Raw genomic sequence first — 11,478 nt, forward strand, 5'->3', positions numbered from 1 at the left:
GCTAGCTGCTGTTTTGATAGCAGCTAACCTTAAAGCCTAAATGGAGATAGGTATAAATATTGTCCTATTTGTCATCTGGAAATTAAACTCATTAAAATGAATTGTAAAGATCATTTGATAAGACTGCAGCTAAACCAGTTTATAACAGAAAGAGATAAAAGTCAGTCAAACTATGGCTAATGCTAGTTAGCGTAAATCTGAATAGATAGTCTCTTATTTTTGGTATTTTCATGCAAGTTGTAATTTAAAGTGTCTTTAAAATCACCAATGATGCAACTATAATATGCATTACAAAACAACAGTTAAATGTACTACTCAACTAAGTAGGATATAATGCTAGGTGCTGATAGACCAGCTAATATTGTCAGAGCTAGCCTTAGCTAAACCGGATTGTAGTTATACCAGTAAGCTTAGCAGGTCTCAACAGCATTAAGAAATTTCATGTGACCCTTAAGTCATATATTCCAATGTATTCATTTGGTAAGTGGCAGAAACTTGGCCGTAAGGGTAATAAACAAGCTATTGTTTAATTTCTCAAAGTGGTTAAAACGGAATATTATTCAAAGACAGGGTGCACTGTCTTCATTTTAAATGTCGAGTGGGTACAATTATGTCAATTTTTATGCTTAACAAGAAAACTACTTTAGAGTGTGATATTCAGCCTCAAAACTCATTTTTCATACAGCTAACAGTACTTCTGACAACATCACTCTGGTTAATGGTTTTATAATCGTTTCTGGTCCTTTATCATCAACATAATGCATTAAAATGTTCTTGCATGAGGTCCATTGTTTCTCAAATGTTTCAACTCTTTTAGTCAGTCTTGACTTGTCAGCCATAAAGTTAATTTCAGACACGTGTCTCCAGCATTACAGCACATTCAGCCGCTGGGAGGGAAAAATTGTGCATTTACACACAATAACAACCAATAAAGTGCAGGGAATGTAGATGAGAGTGAGTAAAGCTGTGTGAGTCCATCATCATCATCATCACTGTCAGGATACATTTACTCTCAAACTGTGAGACAGAGGAAGGAAGAGGAGGACAGTGATGCTGTGCTGGATGAACATGAGCGTAGTTTGATGACATCTGGGAGCAAAGAGCTGAATTAGGACTAAAAGCTGGAACGCACTGGAAGCGAATTTATAACAGTTGATAGCTGTTAGCAGGTTAAAGCGTCTACAGTTGTTTATTTGGAGAGGCTCTAAAATGACTACACTACAGTGTATACAGTGTTACATCTTGTTTCTATACCCGACTGTATGTTTGTTGTTATATATTTATAGGGCATTTTCCAGTGTTTGATATAATCACTCACTAACAGATGGCTTCAAAAGAAATGAACCTAATTCAAGTAGGATTTGTGGTGCAGGTTTGTTCGACTGGTGCATCGGAATCGGACGCTTCCAGTGCGTTTCTGCGGTAAGCCTGACCGGAGCGCCTAAATACAGAAGGTGAGAAGTAGAACAGGAAGCTGACCATAGTCCGAACATAAACCGGCAGAATGAAACCATTTTTCTTTCCTCCAAACGATTACTTTTTCCTATATTTTCTGAGAAAGCTATATCTGAAAATGTTCACGGGTGGCGTCTCACGCGCCACGCTTTGACGGCTGCTTCCTTCGTTTAGGAAGAGCAAAGCTATGGCCCCAGCCAATTTTCCTCACCTTAAGGTAAGTGCTGGTCTCCAGTTTAAAAGCCTGTAGTCTCCCACCTGTAAACACCCGATCCCGCCCCCCCCACCCCTCAGCAGGAAACTTCAGTCCGTGACGGTGCGTTTCTATAAAAGGAGGCGTGCGGTGGAGCAGACCTCAGCTGCAGCGTCTCACGTGCTCTAGCACGTACTCTGGGAAGTGCAGACTGCACACCTGCAGACCGTCCAGTTTGCAAGGCATCCTGGGATACTCGTCCTCCTTCCACTTGTTTTCCTCTGGGTCGAATGTGAGGATGGAGTCACTGTAATGGCCGTTGTAACACAGACCACCCAGCACCATGATCTGCCTGTCCAGCACCGCCACCCCGTGACCGCTGCGCCCGATGGGCATGGAGGCGAGGATGGTCCACTCGTCAGTCTCTGGGTTGTACACCTCCGTGGATGGGCAGCCCTGCGACTCGAAGGACGCCCGCAGGATCACGCACACGCCTCCGAACACGTACAGCTTCCCGTTGTGAGAGATCATCTTGTGGAAGCAGCGGGCGTAGTTCATTTTAGATTTGTTCTCCCAGCAGCTGGCGTGGGTGCCGGGCAGAGGCGGGCCGCGGCCAGCGCGTGTCCTTTGTGAGTCCGACCCGCCCGCGCTCCCCCCTCCGCCCCCACCTCCTGCTTCCCGGCCCGGATCGAACACGCACACCTGTTTGGAGGTGGAGGAGGAGGTGATGCCGCCCGTGATGTACAGTTTCCCGTTCAGGACGGTTCCTTCGTGGCCGTACTTGTTAACGGGGTACGGGTCCACGAACTCCCAGCGGTCCTCTGTGATGTCATATCGCTCCGTGGAGTAGAAGGTCTCGTCTCGCGTGCGGCCCGCCACGGCATAAATAAACTTTCCAATGACGCCCACGGCGAACTCTGACCTGCGAACGACAAACAAACAACTCAGAAGAAGGTCGGCGAGGAAATCAGCTCTTCACTATGCAGCCATGACCTCAGGCTTCTCTCACCTGGGCACAGACATGTCCGCCATGCGTAGCCACGAGTTCTGTCGAGGGTCGTAGCGGTACACTTTAGAGGAGGCGTGAAATTCACCGTCAGGCCCCAGCTCCTCTCCGCCCAGCAGGAAGGCGAAGTTGTTGACGATGGCCAGGCAGTCGGGTCGCAGCGGCACCTGAGGTCCCTCCAGCTCCCACCACACCTGAGACACAGTTAACCAGTTAGATCCAAACACTCCATCCCTGAACTTTAAAGGAGGATTCCCGGCTCAGCGAGGCAACTCGGAGACATTCTCCCCAACAGCCGATGAGACGAGGAGCGCTCAGAAAGGGAGGCAAGATAGACGTGTCAGACAGGAAGCACAGAAACGAGTAAACGAGCGGCTACCTTTGGACGCTGCAGCAGGAGGATCTTGCTGTTGACCATGCTGTGGCCAATCATTCCCCTGAACACGGCCGTCTGCGGGCGGACGGAGCGGATGCGGTTGGAGCGCGTCTCCACCAGAGGCTGCTGGTTGACATCATGAAAGTAGCTGAGAGCCTGATCGACCTCCTGCCGCAGCTGCCTGGAGTAACGGTAGAACTCCGACGTCTTCACCTGAGTGGAGGAAAGCTGTGAATTATGAGGCTGGCTGTAGGCTTAACGTTGCTACGGTGACCTGCGTTGAGCCACCGAAGCTCCAAAAGATGAAGGCGACCGTCCCTATTTACATCGGTCAGAAAGCAGCGCTCACCTTCTCAAAGATGTTGGCCGGGGTCATGAGACAGAAGCGGATGGACTGCACGATGGTGTCCGTGTGCCTCCAGCGCCGCCGGTCGTGCCGCAGCCACGCCTGCACTGCTTCGTACAGCTCGATTTCTGGGAAGCGACTCAGAGCGTCACTGTTCAAGTACGCCTGGATCAGACAAAGAGGGGCAGAGCAGGTTTGTTGCCACTTTTAAATATTTTCCCCCAAATTTAAGCCCTGCAAACTTCTACAAACACTACAGAGACCACAAGAGATCAATCCACAGCAACTAGAGAAAACAGTGCAGATAAGAAAATGCAATACAACAGAAAACATTAAGGCATCTCTGGAGCATTTTCAACAAAATATTACTCCCAAAACAGAAAATCCATCCCATCAGAGACCCGTGCATGTGCCTGAGTCTCTGCAGGTCTAAACCTAAGATTACACGTAAGCTTTAAATTTCTATTCTATCAAATGTCACTGAGCAGCTGCTACATCTCAAAATAATAATCTTCCTCTCCCGTCTCTTTCTTACACCTTCTCTGTCTCTCAGGGAGAACTTCTTATTCTCCACATACGTCTCTGCACCGTTAGCTCACAGAGAGGCTGTGATCACAGCTGCACAGGAACTCTGTGTTTGCTGCTAGAGCTGCGTGAAATGTGGTGTTTCAGATTAACTAACACTTCATAAGAATGAATTCAGGTTATGTTTCCACCTCCTTATTAAAGCTGGCTAAATGACTTAACTGACATCTGCACAAATTAACATATAACAGGAACGAGAAGGTTAAAAAAAGGACTTAAACAGGACCGTGGGGGGGCTTTACTTTGGATTAGTTTGACTTTAAGGGTGAGATTTAACCACCATGAAACAGCTAAACTCTCTCGCTGATATTTACCGACAGCTGTTGCATAAAATACATTTTATGAGTACTGAGAACAACAAATGTGCCTTTAATTTGCTCTTCGCTTTTTCCTGAACCCCCCGGGAAACATTTCTCTTGCAGTCTGGGCTATTTGTACCTCACTAATGCATTTGCATTTTTTCTTTAAAACATGCACCTGGGAGTCAGACACAGCCCAAGACTGTCAATAAAACACGCTCCTATTAAAGGTGTGAGGATGCCTGCACAGGAGTGCAAATTAAGAAGAGTAAACACACATTTTCAGATGAGTTTTTTTAAATCAGAAAGAAGTAAAACAGTTTAGTTTCGTTCCAAATATATAAATATAAAGATTCTGTGCTTTTTAAAGCAGCGGGCGTAGAAATAGAAATCAATGTGAGGACAGCAAAGTGTTCAGACAGATTTCAACACATTTTTTATGTTTGTTTCATATTTAGACCTCCCTGAAGAACCAAACCTGCAAACAAGCTGCTTTTGACCCATTAATGAAAAAGCTTTAAATATGTCTCACTTAGAACAAACTACGCTGGCTTAACGTGAGTCTGAAGGCACAGACGATAGTCGATGACGTTATCGGTTTAGAAACTGCTCTCTCTTTGTCAAACTGACTTTAAACTGTCGCTTTAACAACCATTTCTCAGACTTCATAAAAAATAAAAGCGTGACATATAAGCACGTTTTGTATTTATAGTTAAAAACTGTGCTCGTTTAATCAAACCTGCAGTCTCTCGAGGCTGAGGTAGGACAGGAAGTCGGGTCGGCTCATGAGTGGGACAAAGTTTTCGAGCAGGAAGTTGTCGAGCTGCTCCTGGACGCCCTCCACGCCCACGCTGAAGTCCTCCAGGAGACGCATGACCTCGGCGCAGTTCTCCAGGCAGATCTTAGCCAGCAGGAAGGAGCAGCAGAACTCCACCGCCTCCGTCAGCTGGACGTACATGGCCGCCTGCGGGGAGAGGAAGACGCGTTCTTAAAGCAACTGCGGATTGAATTTTGAGGCTCACAAGGAGCTCCACTGAAGTGCGTGTGTGTTACCTGCAGGATCTCCTGCACCGTGGGCATGCTGAGCTCCAGCGAGCCGTAGTACATGAAGCGGAGAATGTGGCCGAACCCAGCAGCCGTTAGCCCCTTCATGTGGATCTTGTCCTGGTCCCGCTCCCTCATGTCTGCCGTGAACATGACCCGGAAGTAGTCGCTCTGGGTGGCCAGCAGCGCCTTGTGGGCCTGAAAGTGGGAGGAGCGAACCAAACCAAACGGGGTCAAAGGAGGAGAAAGGCCAAAGCTAGAGTCATCCTTTAAATGGACCATTGTGTGACATGTGCTGTAGTTGCGTACCTGGAAGTGGTGCTCCTCGATCAATAGCGTGACGTCCAGCAGCAGACGCTCCTCGTACAGCGCCCTGAAGCCCGACGACACGCTCCCATCGTGCACCTGAGACAGGTACACCTCCACATCCGCCCCCGACATAACACACCTGAAGGCGCGAGCGAGCCAGAAGAGAAGCGTGAACAAGGAGAAAGGGATGAACCGTGAGGAAATAACAACCACACGAAAATCAACTGAACACACAGAGAAGAGACGTCTCTCCAAGGATATAAAGGTGCTGAAAAACAGTAAGCGAGTAGCTGGAAGGTCATTTAAAGGGATGTTAAAAAGCTTTGCACTGCAGCCGCCGTGCACCAAAAAGCTGTTACTCTGCACTGCAACACACCAGCTGACGGAGAAGAGAGAAAACCCTTCACACGAGACACGCTCACACGCACAACTCAAGAAGACATACACACAGAAACTCACATGTGCTCACTGAGAACGTAAACACACACGCAGCACACTCACCTCTGATTGGCCACGGGCATGTCAGAGGGGGTTGTCCGAGCCAATCAGAGGACAGTGCCCCTTGTGTCCAGCAGATGCTAACAAAGTCCCTTTTCTGAGCGTCAATCACCTGGACGACAAAGCCAACACAATTAAAGCATGAACTCCTGCAAACTTCCACCAGAAACATGTGGACAAACATGTGTGATCTACAATCATAAATCATCCGTATACTTTTAGTCTCCACAGTCATTTCAACAGTGCAGTGTTCATATACATGATCGACTCAGTGTGTTTACTCATCATGATACAAAAATATAAATAAAAGTTGATTGGAGGTAAAATGATGGGATTAAAAGATGATTCCAGTTTATTACAGCCTGCATTTTGTTTTTTGGGGGGAAATCTTGGAGGTTATCCACCTCAGGAACAGGTTGGCATGGAAATCAGTTGTATTTAGGATTCTGTTGGTTACCTGCTGATTATCCTTCAAGATTTTGCCGTCAGACTCTGATAACTTCATGACAACAATCACAGTACGAGACCAGCACCTCCAGCTGGTGGTGTCATAAACTCTTTAGAACCACAGCTAACGGTCGCTACATTAATAATTCGTTTACTGGCCGACTAGCAAGAGCATCGCCTTTTAAAGGTCTAGTTGACTAGTGATGCACATTGTGCAAGTTTCTACTTCCTCTGCTCTCAGTTTCACTACATGTGACCTCCTCACAGACAGAGCAGGAGAAGATACTCCGAGAGAAATCCCTCCAAACTGATGCTGCTTTTAGCTTCTGTGCTACGTCAGCTCTCCTGCTGCTGACGCGCAGCGAAATAAAAAGATACCCTGATGTAGCTTTTTGGGTCAGAATTTCAGTCCAAATATGAGATTGTGTTTTTTTCCCCCTATTTGGAGACACAGATGGTAAAAGCTCAGACTCTGGTGTCAGATATAAAGTTATTGTTTTCAAGAGATGAAACCAAAATAACCCCCGAATTTAAAACCACCCAGACTGTAATAAACTGGAAGTTAACAACCAAAATAAAAATCTAATTAAACACCAATACTTAAGAAACAAATGAAAATGAGACGTGAAAGAGATTCAAAATATGGGAAGGACAAAGAAAACTGAAGATTACTTTTGTAGGAGTGAGATGGAAGCTATGGGTGACAGGAATAACAGCGTGTATGGAAATAACCCATCGAATCAATAATTGTACTTTTATTACTAGTGATTTAAGTTCGGTATTTCAGTTAACTACAAGTATTGTTATTTTTTCATCATCTGTACATGAAGAAGTGGAAATAAATCTGATAGAATAACTTCTCCTATTATTTCTAAAGCCATAAAAATCACTGGTATCATAGCTAAATTTAAGGAGCCAAGACTTTAACCTTTGACCCCTCGCCCTTCCCCCATCACATCCTAAAACTCAGCGGCCGAAATGAGGCAGATGGTCTGGAGGAGGGCAGAGTGGAGATAGAAATGTATATGTAAGGTGGAGTTCTGTGTGTTTGACGTACCTTTTGGAGCCCGGGCGAACAATCACAGGCTTCGACGGCTGAGCGCTAAGGGGCCGCTCGCATTTCCTGTGCTTGTGCTTCCCTGGTTCTGCCGGGAGACAGAAAAAGATGCTCTCAGAGACAAAGAAGGTTTAGATGAAGAGGGAGACACGAGGATACCCATCAAACAGTCCACGGTGCGTTCAGGGGCTTGTAAATCACAGCTCTCGTGCACAGAAGTGCTGTAAAACACATCCTCGTCAGTTTACATGAATATTTCATTTACTGGCTCTTTGGTAAGAGTTTCACCTGTGACAATTTAAAGGAAAATCCAACGTTAAAGCGACAAGTAATGAACAAATGCATTAGTTTATGTGAGAGGTGTTTCTTCTCAACCTCTCCAAGTTAGGTCTCACGTGTGCGTGCGTGTCCCAGTTTGAGATGTTTAATTATAAAGATTGAGATTTTTTTATTACATCAATGCTTTTGTGAAAATGCCAAATGTCTTCCGGCTCTGAGAAATGAGGATCATGCTAAGCTACTCTAGCGGAGCTGGAAATTTGTGTTAAAGCTAAATTGTTAACGAAAGTTGCGGCTTAATTACTTTGTTTAAGCTTGTTTGGTACTATAGCTGATTAATCCTGTCAGCACTGCTTTCAGTGAAAACGGGATGTAGGCAACAGAAAGCAGCTCGCTGAATCGGTCTAGCCTCGTTTTCATCTCTCTCACCCGGTGGCTGACCTCACCTGGGTCTGCCTCCAGGTGAAGAAAGAAGAGAAAACATCCGCACACCTGTCACAAAAATAAGCCTCCCGCTAACGCGTTAAATCTGCACCAACACGCGGTTTAAACTGCCCTCGGTTTCCGTGTTTACTTCTTCAAACAGCAGCGGGGGGACAGCTTGCTCCGAGTCGCGGCTGGAGCTCCAAAACAAAGGCTAACGCTGGCGGATAACGGTCCCCACACTTGGCTGTACTGACGGAACATGGCGGCGTACATTTGTGGAAGATGAAGGAGGAAACTGTCGCAAACTGAGCGGATATTTCGCTCCGTGTTTGGCTAAACTCGCTGTCACGACTCCGAGCTGGAGCTACAGGGGCTCCGACAGCTGCTTAGACCGGCGGAGCCGCTTTAGCTTAGCCTAAATCCAGCCGTCTCACCTCGGCGGTGCGAATCTCCACAACCCCTCTTCGACCAGCCAGCTCTGGCTCCGTCGGACATCAAGTTACGAGTTCGATTCCGAGATCAAGAAAGCGGGTGGCAGCGTTGCACTGCCATGTTGGCATCAGCGTCCATCTGCCAATCGAACAGACCCCCCACACGGAGCTAAATTAAACGGGTAAAAAGCCACAGCCGACCACAGGCTCTGCGGACGCCATTTTCTGCACCGGCGTCATTTCCCTTTTGGGCGGAACTGAAGGGCGTAGTGCGGCGCTGCATCAAAGATCGTGTATTTACCAAGAGGAATCACTCCAACGAGAAAGAAAAAAAATCCCTAAACATACCCGGTTTGCGATGATGGCTAATTTACTCAAACCAAGCACGAAGAGAAAAAAACACAAAAACACGTAAAATGATTTTGTTTTTTAAAGAGATGCTAAACAGCCCCAAAGTTATTGAAAACAACTACGCTACACACTTTCACATGAATAATGCACTCATATAAATGTACAAATGCCTTGGTCAGTCCTCAATCATCCAGGTAAAGAATTCCCAGAAAGTTCACTTTGTTCATCTGGACGTCGTGTTTTCACTCATCAGCGTGACTTCTTCAGACTAAGCGGACTGCGGGGTTTCCTGATCGTATAAACAGTGCATCTGCATAAGGACTGAAACTTGGTGTCAGTTTCGTCATCGTTAATATGCAAATTGACCGTTGATCAATGACCATGAGTACCATTCACACAGATTGTGGAATCCACTCTTTGAATGGCTTTAATCACAGCGTTTTATCTCATCACACAGGAATCTGTACATACATGTACACCGAATCTGGGCCGTAGGCGAGTTCAGAACGCCCCTACAATAACTATATTAGCAGTACTAATATTTGATCGCTTAAATAAGACTTTGTTGTTGGGGCAGAAAGAGCAGATCTAATTTAATGACACAAATCAGTGATGCAGATTTAAAACACACTTTTACTAAAATGGAGAGAGCAGGAACGAAGACACCAGAGAGAGAGAGAGAGAGAGAGAGAGAGAGAGAGAGAGAGAGCAAAAAAAAAACAGGCGGGTCTTATAATAATTTTTATAGGAATATATTTTTGTTATTTTCTAGTTGAGTGAGGAGGACGGAGAGAGAGGAAAGAGAGGTTGTACATGAACAGGAGAAATGAGGGAGCAAATAGTGAAGTTAGCTGGAAAAACAAAAGTTATTTTTCACAGAGTAGTTTTTCATGTACTTCACTGAGGCTTTGTGTGCTTTCCAGTAGGACACTTAAAAATGCCAGCGGACATTCTAAACAGAACATATTGATATGAATGGTATTTTACAGGATTCACACTGTGTCACTCTAAACATGGCTGAACAGGATGGCTGCCACTGCACAGATGTGACGGACTACAAATCTATTCTCCACTCCTGAAATCTGGGTACATGATGCTGAGTCTGTATAACAAAGGGAGTGATTGTGTTTCTTTTCTTTAATATAAAACAACTCTATTAGCAGTTTGCTTCGTGTACAGGTCTATGGAGTGGCAGGGTGATTTTCCAGTGTCTGTACTGAATGCTTCTTTATGTACTTGATGATGTTGTGGACTGCCTCTGTGTGATTAACAGACTGAATCTGCTTTGCCACAAATAGTTTAACTTCATTAACAACTTGGGTTTGAAAACTAAAGGCTCCACCGGGTGAGTCGGATTAAAATCTCTCATTATTCACTTTGACTTATTCTTAGACACTACAATAGGTCATCAAACTAACTAACTAACGTGTATCCAACTGAACTGAGGTTTGCAAATGTGGAAAGGGCTATTTACGTTTGCAAACAGCATATTCCATTAATAATAATTACAAGGCACTGTATGCATGAAATTATGATTAGAAGCTGACCCACCTAAAAATTAGAATCCTAGAATCGCCCCTGCTTTGCACTTTCCTGAAAAAAAAAAGAAAAGTTACTGTCGCAACACGATTTTAGTTCTAACAATTAAAAAAACACGAAGAAGAAAACTTTAATGTAACTTTAATGTTTCATTTGAATAAATGCAAAACGACCACAAAGATGCTCAAAATTACATAGAAAGGCCCTTTTACTTTCACCCCGAAGTGGTCGTGGGGTCATTACCTGATGTTTTCACAGCCTAAATAATGAGTGAATTATATTTTAACCATAATTGCTATATCCTAACTTTTCCTCGTTAAAACGTCTCCCAAAATCAGGTTTTATGGCGTTTTATTTATTTATTTTTTTAACCTAAACGAACTACTATAAAATACTAGTAATCCTACTCAGGTAGACCAAATAGCCAGAACTACAAAAAGTTAGTCAGATGACGTAACTAAATCGCGACGGACCCGTCACATGGATGAACGTACACTTCTTTCTTTAAAAGAGGACTATAAATTTGGGACGCATGTCTGTTTCCCTGATGAGCAGCTGTTAATGGGATACGAACAGCAGCAGTGTGCGGTTATTAAACTCGTTTAAATTTACAGCAGAAACTGAGAACCGCTCCGGTTGTTGCATCAGCCCTCGAGAAAGGACCCAACTACACTTTTACTTGGGCGGATCGCTTAAGTTTAAAATTATACCTGGAAGTTACCGCTAAAAAAAACCCATACCGCACATCTGCTTCTAAAGCTGTAATAAATTCTTCCAGGCTTCCAGGCAGTAAAATTTATTTTGGCTGAAAACATTTTAGGCGAAGAGGAGTGCCGG

General features: G+C 44.9%; 1 protein-coding gene across 2 annotated transcripts; it reads right to left on the reverse strand.

The window, feature by feature from the left end:
- Positions 1 to 1,748: 1,748 nt before the first annotated feature.
- On the reverse strand, positions 1,749 to 8,991 carry klhl15 (kelch-like family member 15). 2 transcript variants are annotated; one of them, XM_063484427.1, is made up of 9 exons: positions 8,755 to 8,991; positions 7,616 to 7,703; positions 5,614 to 5,752; positions 5,314 to 5,502; positions 5,000 to 5,224; positions 3,380 to 3,541; positions 3,034 to 3,243; positions 2,658 to 2,848; positions 1,749 to 2,570 (listed from the first exon to the last, which is right to left on the reverse strand). In XM_063484427.1, exons 1-9 carry the CDS (start codon positions 8,813 to 8,815, stop codon positions 1,811 to 1,813), a joined length of 2,025 nt encoding a protein of 674 aa, XP_063340497.1. In that variant the 5' UTR covers positions 8,816 to 8,991; the 3' UTR covers positions 1,749 to 1,810. The 2 variants fall into 2 exon arrangements, with proteins under 2 accessions (XP_063340497.1, XP_063340498.1); XM_063484428.2 differs by lacking the exon at positions 8,755 to 8,991 and adding an exon at positions 6,115 to 6,223.
- Positions 8,992 to 11,478: the final 2,487 nt, after the last annotated feature.

The sequence above is a fragment of the Pelmatolapia mariae genome, linkage group LG9, assembly GCF_036321145.2.
Source record: "Pelmatolapia mariae isolate MD_Pm_ZW linkage group LG9, Pm_UMD_F_2, whole genome shotgun sequence".
Taxonomy (NCBI): Eukaryota; Metazoa; Chordata; class Actinopteri; order Cichliformes; family Cichlidae; genus Pelmatolapia; species Pelmatolapia mariae.